The 14414-nt window shown below is 54.4% G+C and overlaps 2 protein-coding genes across 4 annotated transcripts; both read right to left on the reverse strand.

Annotated features, from left to right (window-relative positions):
* Window positions 1-1613: 1613 nt before the first annotated feature.
* CMTM5 (CKLF like MARVEL transmembrane domain containing 5) lies at window positions 1614-4324 on the reverse strand. Of its 2 annotated transcripts, none has more exons than XM_069597407.1 (5): window positions 3927-4324; window positions 2802-2954; window positions 2277-2369; window positions 1982-2066; window positions 1614-1888 (listed from the first exon to the last, which is right to left on the reverse strand). In XM_069597407.1, the coding sequence occupies exons 1-5, from the start codon at window positions 4050-4052 to the stop codon at window positions 1875-1877; spliced, it is 471 nt and encodes a 156-aa protein (XP_069453508.1). In that variant the 5' UTR covers window positions 4053-4324; the 3' UTR covers window positions 1614-1874. The 2 variants fall into 2 exon arrangements, with proteins under 2 accessions (XP_069453508.1, XP_069453507.1); XM_069597406.1 differs by having other exon boundaries at window positions 1769-1877; window positions 3927-4133.
* A 590-nt stretch (window positions 4325-4914) lies between these two features.
* IL25 (interleukin 25) lies at window positions 4915-10232 on the reverse strand. 2 transcript variants are annotated; one of them, XM_069597713.1, is made up of 4 exons: window positions 10006-10232; window positions 9038-9164; window positions 7685-7929; window positions 4915-5717 (listed from the first exon to the last, which is right to left on the reverse strand). In XM_069597713.1, the coding sequence occupies exons 3-4, from the start codon at window positions 7924-7926 to the stop codon at window positions 5462-5464; spliced, it is 498 nt and encodes a 165-aa protein (XP_069453814.1). In that variant the 5' UTR covers window positions 7927-7929; window positions 9038-9164; window positions 10006-10232; the 3' UTR covers window positions 4915-5461. The 2 variants fall into 2 exon arrangements, with proteins under 2 accessions (XP_069453814.1, XP_069453813.1); XM_069597712.1 differs by lacking the exons at window positions 9038-9164; window positions 10006-10232 and adding an exon at window positions 8121-8516.
* Between the last annotated feature and the right edge of the window lie 4182 nt (window positions 10233-14414).

Consider the following 14414-nt stretch of genomic DNA (forward strand, 5'->3'; position numbering starts at 1 on the left):
AACCCCTGCCCCCTGCTGTGCTTTACAGCCAGGCTCTCCTGACCACCTTCTCACCCCTTCACTGCCCCCCTATCTCCTGGACTCCCCAGCTAAGCCCTTCTGGATCCCTCCTCTGAGGCCTTCACCACCCCCTGTCCAGGATGTCCACCACCACCTGTCTTGAGAATGGCCTGTACAGAAAGTCTTGAGAACCATGAGCAAAGACCAAAGAAACACAAAATTCAGTCGGGCCTAGCCCTAGAAAGGCCACCAGGCATGGTGAGGAGCCAGGATATGAGGATAGGAGAACAGGACGTAGTGGGCAGGAAAAGCCAGACCAAGAGAGGCAGGTGGATAGCATCGAGGGGAGCAGAGTGCCTCTACCAGAGCTCCGGTTCAGGCAGGTTTTGGGGCCAGGGCCTGCATCTGGACAGAGCACCCGAGAAGAAGGAAGACATTTCAGGGCAGGAACACACGAGTGCTGGAGAGGGGCTATGAGCAAGTCAGCTTGGAGGACCTCAGCCATTTTGGGATCTGCAAGGCTGTGCAGGGTCATCCCGGCCACACTGCACTCTCATGGGCCAGGAAGGGCTGACTCCAAACTCCCCCTGAGCTGTGACTGTCCTTCACTAACTGGTCTCCTTTCCCATCTGTGAAGCTCAAGGAGGGGGAGTCTGCCAGCCACCTCTGAGTGCCTGGGGCCCAGCACGGGGTCTGCACATGAGATGTTCAGGAAATATCCTGCTGGGGTGCTGGCAGCCTGGGAATGTGGCCCTACTGATGGAGAGAGCTGGAAATGAAGCTGGGCCGTTTTTAATGAGCTTCAGGGGGCTCGGTATAATATCCAGAACACCTGTTTGGGCGTTAGGAGTGCTGGGCTCCAGCCCTGTGTGTGCGTGGTCAGTCATTCAGTCGTGTCCAACCCTTTGCGACCCCATGGACTGTAGCCCTCCAAGCATCTCTGTTCATGGGATTCTCTCAGCAAGAATACTGGAGTGGGTTGCCATTCCCTTCTCCAGGGATCCTCCTGACCCAGGGATTGAACCCGGCTCTCCTGTTTTGCAGGCAGATTCTTTACCGCTGGGCCACCAGGGAAGCCCAGGCTCCAGCCCTAACTCTGTCACAAATAAAGAGGTCATGTCCCCTAACGGAGCATGTCCTCTCTTATGTGAAATGAGGGCATTGAACCAGGTGATATCTGAGGGCTTGTCCAGCTCCAGCAACATGGGAATCTCCCTCTTACATTGGATGCTGACCTCTCCCTGGTGACCTGTGGGTCAAGTCCTCCCCACACCACCAGGGGGAGCTCTACATATGCCCCAGGCAAGCAACCCACTAGAAGGGCTGGATAGGTGGGCCTTCATTCACCTGGGGAAGGCTAGTGCTTTTTCAGACACAGGACCCGAGGTGCCCAGCCACCAGGCTCACCACAAGGTTGCCTTGCACCCAAGAGTCATGGCATGGATATTCTGTGTTGAAGGATATCCTCAGCATCTTCAGTCTAAAGCCCCACTTGCTCATTGTTCAGACCTGGTCCCAGAGTAAGGACCATGACCTGCTCCACGCAACATTCCCATGAATATTCCTAGCATTCCTGATCTGCCTAATTTCTGAGGAAGAAAGAGATTCACCAGTAGGATTCCAATCTTTTAATTTGGGAATGACCAGCTTCCTCCTGCACCCTCCCCTTAGACCATAAAGCAGCCTCCCTGGCCGAGCTTCGTCAAATGCCAGACTAGCCCCCACAGACAAGTCCACGTGACTTCTCAGGCCTGGCTCCATCACTGTAGGCTGGGGCAGTAGACAGTAGGCTAGGGAGCTAGTGAATCCAAAGGAGATGAGTCTGTCCCCTGTCCCACTTTCTGGCTGGGCTCAGAAGCCAGGTATCCCCAGGGTCACTGCTGGTCCCCTGTGAAGATGGAGCCAGGTGGGATAGGGCATGGGGGGGTAGCTGGGTTGGGGGGCAGGGGGCATCTCCTCTCCCCAGAGGATAGGCACTCACCCTGGGCAGCCCTGGGCACCATCTCGGTCCGGTAGATCTTGAAGGCATCGTAGGCAAAGACAGAAACCAGGATGATGCCAAACACCTGTGAGAGCAGGAGGGGGATGCCACAACAAAGGCCAGCGAGCCACTGGACGCCAGGGAGAGGGAGGTGGGTGACCCAGGGCAAGGCGTGAGCCAGCCCCTGGGCACTGACTTGAGCTTGGGGGGGGAAAGGCACAGGAAGTGTGCGACCATCAGCCAGAGGTCCCTGGAGGTTGGGGGGAGCCGGAGAATTCTGCGGGTCTGGACTCACAAAAGCAGCAATGGCAGCTCCGTCCCGGGAGGTCACAGCCGCGAAGGAGACCACCAGGAAGATGACGATGGCGCTGACACAGCGGAGGAAGTCCTGGGGGTTGGGGGCGCAGGGTCAAAGAGAAGCAGAGGGCAGGCGGCATCAGCCTGAAGTTTTCCAGGCTAGTCAGCGGCTTGACCCTCAGGTACTGGGAATCCCCACACGGAGATATCCTTGGACACAACATAAGGTGCTTGAGAGACAGAAAGCAAGAGAGAGCTCACACAGCTCCCCAGGGGAGGGACGCAGATGGATGCAGAGGGACAGGAACCAAGACTAGAAGCCAAGGGGCTGGGCTGGGGCTGGACCTGCATCAGGGAGCAGTCTGAAGGATGGGGTCAAAGCCATATTCGACTACAGGACATGGGGGCTGGATTCCTTGCTTACCCAGGAAAAGGAGAGAGGCTGGAAGAGGAAAATTCAATGTTGAAAGAAGAAAGGGCCCAGAATGGCGTGGGGGAGGCAGCAAGGGGTGGGGACCCTCACCAGACAGGGCCAGTTCAGCCGATCGAAGCGCTGGTAGTACTGGGTGGCATAGAGGAAGAGGAAGGCTAGTGTGATGAAGAACTCCAGCAGCGCGGCAGCCATGTAGGCAGAGATGGAGGCCGTGAAGCAGATGAAGATGATGAAGGTCAGGGCCTGCAGGGCCAAAGGTGGGAGGTTTACCAGGAAGGGGACACAGGCCCGGACAGGCCTTTGCCTCCCTCTTTTCAGGAAGCTCCCCCAGCCAGCACACCGCCTGCCCTCGGAGGTCTTGCCAACCCTGGTGGCAGGAGCCATGCCCAGGGCCTTTGCCCATCAAGGGCTGACTCCAGCCTCCCACCTCTGCCAGCCCAGGCTCCCCCTGCTCCGGGGCCCCAGTAGCCCCAGCAGTTTAACCAAGTTTCACGGCTCTGGAGAACACCACTCTATGAAATCCAGAAGAGAGTGGGTCCCCCTTTAGCACTGGGAACACCAGCCCCTTGAGTGGTGGGACATCAGCCTGTGCCCCCAGGAGGTACCCCATGCCCCATAATTCCAGGATGCCTAAAACTCCTCTAACAAGGACGAGAGCCCCTGGTTCCATGCCAAGAGGCAAGGATTAGAAGGCAGATGCTCCAGAGTGGATGTGCGTCCCCTCAGCTCTCAAATGTAGGACAAGGTATATGCCGAAGACTCAGGTTTTACACTGAGGTCTTGCTAAGTGAATAAGGGAAGGTACTTTCCTGAGGACAGATGTTCACAAGGAGCAGGCAACAGATAAAGCGGGGCTTCAGAAAGTCTGCCCTTTTGGGTAACTGAACTTCTTGGATATGCCGAGAAGTGGCCATCTAAGGCCCAGGAGGAGGCCGGCTGGTGTCACCGCCGTCCCATCCCATCCCTGTGCCTCACACTCCCTCAGTGTCCCAGAGAGCGGTCCGCTGTCTAGCTTCAATCCTTCCTGAAGACACTGAAAGCTGCTGTTGCCGCTTCCAGGTGGAGCAGCAGCAAGAAGGCAGGCGAGGAGATGTGGGGAGGGTCGCTGGGGCAAGCCGGGTGTCTGAGAGGTGGAGGAGGGAGGCTGCTGAGGAGTGAGCCCTGAGGGGCCTGGGGCTGGGGGGTGAAGCTCTAGGCTGAGGAGGCGGCTGTTACCAGCTCAGTTTCCAGCAGGATGCCTTTGAGGGAGGAGAGGAAGGTCTTGTCCACCGCGAAGCCCTCGAGCCCTGCAGCTGCCCCCTCCTCGGGGGGCCGGTCCCGACGACTCCAAGCATTGAACATCTCCACGAGGCCCACCGGGTACGGCCCCCCACTGCCACCAGCCCAGGAAGGAAAACAGGAGGATGGGAACCTGGCAGGACGGGGAAGCAGAGAGGAGCAGGAAAGGCACTGCGAGAAACCTCAGAGTGAAGCGGGCAGGGCTGCCGTGGGGGACCGGAGAGGGCGGCCGCGGGGTGGGGGGGGGGTGGTGCTTGCCCAGATACGCCTTCACCCAGCTGCCCAGAGCGCCCTGCTGGTGCCTGCACTGGTCCCCAGGAGGCACTTGGAAGAGGAGGGGCGGGGAAGAGGGGAGGGGTCAGCTCTCCTCTTACTTGGAGCCTGACCCCGCCCACCCGCCGAGGGTGGGCGAAGGGAGGAGGGGAGAGGGGGCGGACTGCGAAGAAACCGGGAGGAGCTGGGAGGTGAGCCGAGAAATGGGCCAGGCTAGGAGCCCCCGAGAACCCAAGCCAGAGGAAGTTTGCGTCCTCCCTTCCCTAACCTTAACCCTCTTCCTCACCATCCTTTCTCCCTTTTCCTTTCAGGGAGGGTGGGAGCTGGAGCCCGGCCCTGGCAGCACCCCTCAGGACCAAGCTGTAGCAGCCAAAACTGAGGACAAAGGCAGATTGTTGGGGGGACAAGGGGGCGCTGTGTGCCTGCTGCAGTGCCTCAATGGGCCTCTGTTTCTCCAGTATGCCAGGAGGGCAGCCTGACCCCCACCCTGGTGTTTAGGGCTGGGCCAGGGAGCCAGGGAAGGGGAAGGATGAGGGGACCACAGCGGAAACTCTGGAGGGCAGCAGGTGGGGGCTGACAGTGGGGAGGAAATGGGACCAGGCTGGGAACCACAAGATGCTCAAGCACCAGGGATGCCAAAGACAAATTAGGCCACTTTTAAGTACAGATTATTTATTTGAACAATTCTCTCCCTGCTCAATAACAGCCTCTTCCTTAGCAGCATTCATGTCAAAAGACTAGCAACTCCACCAGGAGGTTTAAGGTTGATGCTCCAAAGCCGATGCTCACTAAGCATTTGATGAATGAAGGAGCGAACAAACTAATGAATTGAAGGGCTCTCCACTGGTGAAGGGAAAAATATCTGAAAGTGCCTGTGCTGCACCAGGGCAGCTGGGGGTGGGAGGGAAGAAGAGACAGACATAGCAGAGCTTTGAAGACCTTTCCCAGGAGGAAATGACAGGATGCCAGTTTCCAGGGACCATAGACAGCCGCTACTGCCTTGGATTTGCCCTGCATTTCTCAACTACTCCAAAAAGTGCGAAGTGCGGTCCCCCATGGTCCCCCATCCTGTCCCAAGATCCTGCTGCTCCGGGTGGTCCTTTGGAGGGGCTGTGCCTTCGGGTGTCCTGGTTCACCGCAGCAGGTGGCTGTCCAACCAGCTCCAGTGTTTGCCCAGGGACCAGCCATGGTCGGCACAGCTAGGCCATCACACGGGGCCGCACGCACACGCAAGCCAAGGAGACACGGTAGAGCCTGCGTTCCAGGCAGTAGCCATGGTGGGCGCCCTGCTGTCCAGGGCATGGCCGCCGGTAGAAAACGGTCTGGTTGTGGTAGAGCAGCTCTGAGTTTCCCAGGGGGTCCATGTGGGAGCCCGTCTGGAGGCTGACACAGTGTGGACACAGGCAGCGTGCGTGGTACAGATCCTGCGGGAGCCGGTTCAAGTCTCTGTCCAACCTGTGGGGCGGCAAGAGTCAGGTGCTGGAGGGAGGGGCTGGCCAGGAGCAGTGAGGCTCCAGGGTGGAAACGCCAGGGCTGCTGTCAGTCCTGTGGCTTTGCTTCCAGCTCTGGTGCCCACAAGCCAGGTGGCTGTGAACAAGTCACCCCCTCTCCCCTGGGATTTATTCTCCTGAACTGCGAGGGTCGGGGATGGAAGAGTGACTTTCCAAATGGTGCCAGAGCCCTGAGGGGGGTGGGCCAGGTGGGGAGCTCCACTGGGGCCTCTACCAGACCAGCTGTGGTTCCAGTGACCCATATGCTGGGTTCTAGCATCACGTTTCCTTATGTGATTGTCAGTATATATGTATTTTTAAATTTTTAAAGTAAAAATTGCTCTTATATCCAAGTATAAGAAAGCATGAAGTGAAGGCTGACAGTCTGCCTCCCACCAGCCCCACTCCCCTGAGGGAGCCACTGTCTGCCATGTCCTGCCCATCCTCCAGATTCCAACTGTGCATGTATAATAAGCACATGTCCAGGTGTATTGTAAGACTTATTGACTTATTCTGAAAAGGTTTCATAGCCCCCAGAAGATGTGAAAAGTCAGTGCTCCAAAGGTCTGTGCTCCAGAAGCCCAGTAGGAAACAGCCAATAGGTTGGAAAACCATCCTCCCAACAGACAGGCCTTCGCAAACTGGGGCTCAGCTAGTGTAGCATTTCCCAGAGTGGATTCCCTGACAATGCGCTGTAGCAGAAGGGGTCTGTGGTCATATGATTCTAGGAAGCGTTGAGTTTAATGGGCTCTTCTCTGCAGACTTCTTGCTGTGAATGTGCTGAGCATGCTGAGAACCTCTAAGGGGGTGGGGACTGCAGCAGTTTTCCCCCCACTTACTCGATATCATCTCTTTTTTTCTGAGGAACAGCTTTTGCGACACATGTTGCAAAGCACGTGCTTCAGGGAAGACCAGCCCAAGTGGATATCAAGGGTTCACAGTCCAGGTGTCTAGACCCCAGCCAAGTCAGCCGTCTGGTACCCAGCCTCCCCAGAGGGGTTCCCAGCCTCTTTAGATTTAGTCTAGAAGCTAGCCAGCCTACTGAGACCACTTCAAAGCATAGTGGCCTGGAGTCTCCACCTTGGACTTAGTCTCAATCAAAGCTGGCCCCCTCCCTAGCCAATGACCTTCTCCTTTCATCCACAAAGCCAAGGCTAAGCCAGAAATAGACTTACAGTGGGTGGAAACACAGATACCCCATGAGAATGCGAAACGGGAGGAGAACTATGTTTGGCATCCCTACAGTACTGATTTTTAGTATGTTAATTCACTGTCCCAATTTCAGTACTTTCTACGATTTGTTTACATCATGACATAAATAGAGAATTATAAGATGTGGCAGCACATGGAGAAAGAATAAGACAGGTCCTGATCAAAGACAACCAGCCTGGAGGTCCAGCCCCCCAACTGTCCCCCCAGAGCAGAAAGAGGGTATAATTAGAACCCATTCATGGCTCGAAGCACTAGCATTGGGGATTGGGCTGCTTTGTTCCTATATTGTGCATTATTCCCTGATATTTTTGTTAGAAAAATGCAGCCATTGTAGGGGAAGGAAAAGGAGAAGGGAGAGGAGGAGGAAAGATAGAAAGGGAGGAGGAGGGGAAGAAGTAGAGGAAGAAGGAGAAAGGAAGAAAACCTACCTTTTCTGTACTAAGGTTAGATTTTTCAGGGTTTCATATGATCTGCATCATCAGGCTATAGAATTTCACTTTACAGATGAGAAAACCTGAGCTTTGAACCCTTGAGCGATTGGCCCAAGGTCACCAAAAATGTGTCAGGGCTAGACCTTGTCTAACACCCAAACTTGATAACCTCACCGAGGTAAAAGGGAGGCATAGGCTGGAATTGGCTGGAACTCCCCTGGTCCCTCACACACATCCTAACCAGCACATGAGCAAGCGTTTAGGAGGGGGCAGGGGCTGGCAGACTCACTCATATCTCCAGGGGGCGATGGAACGGCTGTTGAGGGGTCCATCCTTGCTGGAACTGCAGGATTCTGAGTGGTGGGCGAGGCTGGTGGTCTCTGGGGGAGGCATGAGCACACTGTTCCACTTCAGCCACTCCTCAGTGGGGTTCTGTCCTTCGCTGGGGCAGCAGCCGGGCCAGTGGGTGCAACGCCTCTGGGACCCCAAACAGAGGGTGTGGGTTCCCATGACCACTGCCAAGAACGCCATCGCCTGTAGGAAAAGGCCGGTGAGAAAAGTGCTCCCGGCTAATCTGCATGCCCCCTCCCCCAGCTGTGCTCTGAGATTCTAATTCATGCCCCATCTGGTCCGCAGCCCCAAAGCTGAGAGCTCCCTCCATCCCCAGCCACATCTCTGCTCTTGCCTCACTCAGCACCATCCTGGCCAGGCCCCTGCTTACTAACCTGGTACATGCTGCTTGCCAAGCCTCAGTGCCACGCTGGCTGACAGTAAGGCCTTGTGCAAGCTGTTTGACTGGAGCAGTTTGGGAGTCCTGGTTTTATTTTCAGCAAACCTGTTTTGTTTATTCAAATTTATTTCCACTACCTTTTGGAGGGTGTGACCTGAGATTAAAAAACAAAACAAACCCCCCCCCCAAAAAAAAAAAAACTTGAAAGTCTTTCCAAAAGCTGCTTTAAATGCTAGTCTCATGGAAGTTGTGATTAACATCGTCGTAAGCCTATTGAGTAAACTTTGTTCTTTGCCCTTTTCTGGGCGTAGGGTCAAAGTAATAATATCCTGTTATTCTGTGCCTTGGGAAACAGGCATTGTGAGAATTCTGATGGGTCACTTGATACCTGATATTAGGGAACATCACTTGGACTCTCTCCAAGAGGCCTTGCTGCTATGATCCCTGCTGCTCCCACCCAGGGTCTTGTCTCTTCTCTTCCCTCTCTTCTCAGGTATCCTCAGAATCCTCCACTTTAGTAAACATTTCCCTCTGTCTGCTTGTTCTCTGACCCCTTCCTCATCCTCCATGACCCCAACTTCTATGACCACAATCATCTATGATTTCTCAATGTCCATTATTTCTCCCCAACTTCCCCTTGCCCTCCTCAAGGGCCACTTACTCCCATTCCTGTACATCCCCTGACCTCCTCTGGACTCAGGGTACAGGCTTAACCCCATAGGCTGCCAGGAAGGCCTGGACTACAACAGTTTGTTGGCTGGATGTGCAGGGTCTAATGGAAGAAGTGGTGGGTGACTGTTCCCATGGCGCAAATGAGAAGGCAGAGCCAAGAAGAGAGGCAAGGCGACAGCCTTAGCTAAGAGCCAACAGAAGCACCCAGCTCCCAGATCAGCCTGCCCCACCCCTACTCACTAGTTGAGGAGCATGGCAGGGGGAGCTGCTACTCTCAGGCCATGGGGTAAGTTCTTGCAGTCACAGGTTCATGGACCACTGTTGGCCAGGAGAGGATATGTGTGCTCTGGCAAGGTTCCAGCTGGGCCTGGCCGCAAAGACACAGGTCAGTCAGGGGCCACCCATCTGGGGGGCTCTCTGCCTATTTTGCTCCAATCTTTTTCTCTGCATCCTTGTTCAACAACTCCCCTCATCCCCTCACCAACCCCCCTCCACTCCAACACACTCATATACAGACACCGTCTCTAGAGTGATGTTTCCTGATTTGCATGTGCTTTCCCTTAGAAAATACTCCTTTGGTAACCAACGACTCAGGAAATAAACAAAGGGAACCAGGAATAACTTAAATGGCAGAGTGATAAGGAATCAGAAGCAGCCCTAAAATAGAGGCGTGATGAGGTCAGAAGGCATTCGGAAGTGGGAGAAGTGGTGAGTTCTGAGGGGCCCGGAAGTGATAAGTTCTGAGGGGCCCGGAAGTGAACGGGCAGTGAGAGCTTAGGGTCAACAGGTGATGGCTAGGAGAGCAGGGCCACTTAGGAAGAGCACTGGGGCCAGGAATACATTGCCCCACTCTCACTGGCCCACTCTCTGGCCCTGGGCTCCCAGGCACCCTCTCACTTCTATCCACCCCCTCAGCTCCTGAGATCATGTGCCAGGATTGTGCCAAGCCCTGCACATGCATCAGCTCGTTTTACCTTTATAATAAAACAATGAGATGGAAATTACTGTCCCCATGTTAAGATGAAGAAAGTGAGACCCAAAGAAGTTGAGTAACCTCATCAAGGTTGCACAGTTAGGAGGAAGCCGAACTGGTTCCCTCCCAGCCCTGAAAAACTCCAAAGCTAAGCAAGCTCCTGGTATGTAAATGCCACACTGTGGTGACCTCTGGATGGAAGGGAAGCCCCTGCTGTAAGGGATTTCCTACTCACCCAGGTGTGGGCTGGACAGGTCTCACCTAAACCTGCCCAAGGCCACAGGGCATTCCTGCTCACTCAGGCACAGCCCGGCTGGCTGGGATCCACGGCTCCGGCTACCTCTCCCTCAGCCTCAGTTCTGCCCCATGGCCCCCAGAGTGGCTTCTGGTGTTCCTGAACAACTCCCAGCCCAGCAAAGGCTTTGCAGAGACCTTCCAGAAGTGCTGGATCCCTCAGGTTTCCCCAAACCGAACAAAGTCTCAGAGGCTGACACATGCCCAGACCTCTTGATCTTGGCCCCCATCCAGGACAGGATGCTAGAAAGAGCTGGAAGGCATCCCAAACACTTGTTTCACTTGCTGACACTGCAAATGACCCACACTGATTACATGGGATGTTTCCTCCAGGAGAAGCTTTTGGGTTGTCCCCCTGCCTCTGTACCATGACTTCCTCTGAGAAAACTGCTGAGGGGCATTCTCCCCTGTGATGACCAGGCCTGACACAGAACCTGTCCTTTGAGACACACATCCCTGCCCCCCGCCCCCGCCCACCTCCTCGCAGTTGCTCAGCCTCCACCCTTATCTCAGGAGCAGCTGTGGGTCTCCTCAGGGTGACTCCCTGCCATGAGACACATTTTCCAGAGGGTTTTCCTCTTGGGGTGACTAAGAATCCCTGAGTCACTTCAGCTTCCAGGGAATCCCTGCGGGTGTAGAGAGATGGGGGTGGCCATGGGGAGAATGTGGAGGTAGAAGCAAAGTTTGTCCAGTACCTGATATCAAGGGTGCCTCCCTGCCTGGGGCTGACCTGGCAGCCACAGGGGAGATCTGAGCATGCCACCCCAGCCCACTGACACGAGGTCAGCCCCTAGCAGGAAAGAACAGGGAAGATGTGAAAAGGGGCATCCCACCTGGGCCAAGAAAGCCTGAAAGATGCTATGATGGCTGTCCTTCCCTTCCTCAGAAAGTCATTCAAGTTCTCATCCACTGTCTTGAAGTCCTGCCCCTGCCTCTGATCAGCTCTTCACCGAGGGCCCTCTCTTCTCCTTGTTCATAGAGATGGGCATGCTTGGTGGGGAGGCTGAAGGGGAAGCAGGCAACAAGGATGGCCGCAAAAGTATCTTCCTGGTGGCTCAGACAGTAAAGAATCTACATGCAATGTGGGAAACCCGGATTCGATCCCTGGGTTGGGAAGATCCCCTGGAGAAGGGCATGGCAACCCACTCCAGCATGCTTGCCAGGAGAATCCTATGGACAGAGGAGCCCAGTGGGCTACAGTCCATGGGGTCACAAAGAGCCAGACATGACTGAGCAACTAGCGCAAAAGTGCCAACCAGCTCAGCAGCCCCTCAAACAGTGCTGGAACAGGGCTCAGCAGGGGCGTGGATGCTCAGGTGCACTCACCTGAGGGGCCCGAAGGGCGGCGGGGGGTCAAAATGCAGAAATACTTCTGCCCCCTGCTGGTAAACAGATGCTGTCCTCAGCCCTGGAGCACCCCCACATTGCAACCTCCCTGTGACCCCACAACTGACGGGAGACTGCCTGGCCCAGATGGAGGCCTTCAGAACAGATTCCCATGACCTGATGGGGACACCATGATGGCACCGTTGCTAATTATTTATAGGATCACCTTTAGTTACAAAGATCCCCCTCCCTTCAAAAGGAGCCTGCCTTCAAAGAGAACCCATTCTTGCCTGGGAGACGTGCAGAGAATCAGAGTGAACAGGACAAAAAACTCAGCAACTCCCTCCCCTAGCCACGGGCTGGTTCCTCCCCAGCTGGGCCTTTGCCTTTCTCAGTCCTACAGTCATGGCTGCAGGATTCATCCATTTCATTCATCCTGTTCATTCATCCATTTGCCAAACATTTATTGAGCACCTACTAGATGCCAGACACCATTCTAAATGCTAGGAAGGCAGAGGAGGACAAGTCAGATAGGGCTCCTACCTCATGTCTTAGGAGGAGAGGGATGGTAAATAAGGAAACAAAATAATTTTTGATAATAGTAAGTGTTATGAAGAAAGTGAGACAATGTTAAGAGATAAGGAATTACTGGGGGTGGAGGATTAGCGGGGGAAGAGGGCAACTTTAACTTAAAAAGTCAGAGAAGGCCATTCTGAAGATGTGGAATTTGACATGATGATGGAAAGGTTCTGGGGAAAAAGTGGTCCAGGCAGAGGAAACAGGACAACAGACTTCTAGAGGTGGAAAGTCTTGGCACATTTAAGAAACAGAAAGGACAATGTGGTTGGAAAACAAAAGCTAAGGAAAAGTGTAGAATGAAGCGAAGTGAAGAAGCGGGCAGAGGGGTTTCAATGGCTAAGACTCCTTGCTCCCAGTGCAGGGGACCTGGGTTCAGTCCCTGGTCAGGGAACTACATCCCACGTGTCACAACTAAAGACCCCAAGGATGGGGATGAGATCAGCTGGAGGGCTCTGCTGGGGAGGGACATGAGTGGGCGAGAAGATTGGGACCCAGAAAACCCAATGGAGGAGTTCCTTTCTACCCTGTGAACAGTGGCAAAGGCAAGCGCCGAAGTCAAGGGCCCCCATCTGAGGCAGCCGCTTAGGCTGAGGGTCTTAGCTACCCATCCAGTCTGGGTTTTTTTCCAACCTAACCTGGGACCCAGAATCCTCCCTGAACAAGTTAGAATCACGTTAAACCTCTGTTTGCAAAGGAGAGGGCAGAGATGAGTCATAAGGACAAGGAGAAGACTCCAGCTGCCATTGACACAGAAACGCTTGGAGCTTTCGTGAAGGTACAAGCTGGGGCTGGGGGTGGGGTCATGGGGAGCCAAGGTGAAGAGGGAAAGTCATCGTGCTAAGCACTTCACATGTATTCACACCTCACCAAAGTCACTATTCCAGATGAATAACGGAGCTTCAGAGATGTTCCAGAACTTGACAAACTTCACACAGCTGACAAACCAGGATTCACCCCCCACCCCCATCTCTCCCTGGGGCTTCCCAGGTAGCTCAGCTGGTAAAGAATCCTCCTGGAAAGCAGGAAACCTCAGTTCAATCCCCAGGTTGGGAAGTTTCCCTGGAGAAGGGATAGGCTACCCACGCCAGTATTCTTAGGCTTCCCTGATGGCTCTCAGACAGTAAAGAATCTGCCTGCAATGTGGGAGACCTAGGTTCGATTCCTGGGTCGGGAAGATTCCCTGGAGAAGGGAATGGCTACCCACTCCAGTATTCTGGCCTGGAGAATTTCATGGACAGGGGAGCCTGTCAGCCCACAGTCTATGGCCTCGAAAAGGGTCTGACATGACTGAGCAACCTTCCACTTCACTTCACCTCTCCCCAAATCTAACTGACTCCATTCCCTGCCTGGGCACTCCAGAAGCACAGATTCATTTTCCTGCTGGTTTGCACTCTGCTCCCCTCACCAGGGACTTCCCTGGTGGCTCAGATGGTAAAGCATCTGCCTACAATGCGGGAGACCCGGCTTCAATCCCTGGGTTGGGAAGATCTCCTGGAGAAGGAAATGGCAACCCACTCCAGTATTCTTGCTGGGAAAATCCCGTGGATGGAGGAGCTTGGTAGGCTACAGTCCATGGGGTCCCAAAGAGTCAGACACAACTGAGCAACTTCACTTGCACTTTCCCTTTCCCCTCACCTAGCTACAGGCAGTAGCTAGACCCTCAGCTACAAGAAGGCAGTGAGCCTTCTTACCCACCTCCCAAACCACCCTTCTGCCAGGGCCCAGCACTTCCTTCCTGTTTAGTCTTTTCCAGTCTCTATCTATTTCCCGTGCACCAGTCAGAGCATACATCTTTAGAACTGGGTTTCTTGCCCACCTCCATCTTGAGCCCCAGTTTGCCTTGGCAGTCCTCTGGGCAGAGATTATACCAATCACTCCCCCGTAGCTGACTATCTGTATTCCAGGCAGCTAGGCCTCTAGGGCTGGGGTCTGAAAGAGGCTGGACCAGACTGGAGCTGGAAAAGGGAGCTTTCCCATCAGATGCATCTGAAAATTTAAAAGTTCCTCGCCCATCCCAAAGGAGTCTGAATTTGTTCATAGGTGCCCAAGCAATAGGGAGAGGAAGGCGCTGGGGCAGGTGTCTCTCCCTCCCCTCCTGGCAAATGCCTGGACTTGTGGCCCTGTGGAATGTGGAGGTGGGGTGGAGGGGAGGGGAGGTAGGGAGCCTCTATCCAAGGCCTCACGTTCAAAAAGGACCTTAAATTAGACTTCAGATGTTATCTCCAAATGAGGCTATGCATGGAGCCATTGTCTATTGTGTTTGAAGTGTTAATGCGTTAAACGTAAATATTGAAAATATGCTACAGCTTTTCAATCCAGACTGGCATCTCATTTTTTTAAATCCTAGAAACCTCAAAAACAGAAGGCGGCTTCTCCAGCGCCCCTGAGGGGGCTTTGAAGTCTTCTTTCCAAGAGAAAGAACGAGGGGAGACAGTGGGGAGCTGG

The sequence above is a fragment of the Ovis canadensis genome, chromosome 7, assembly GCF_042477335.2.
Source record: "Ovis canadensis isolate MfBH-ARS-UI-01 breed Bighorn chromosome 7, ARS-UI_OviCan_v2, whole genome shotgun sequence".
Lineage (NCBI taxonomy): Eukaryota > Metazoa > Chordata > Mammalia > Artiodactyla > Bovidae > Ovis > Ovis canadensis.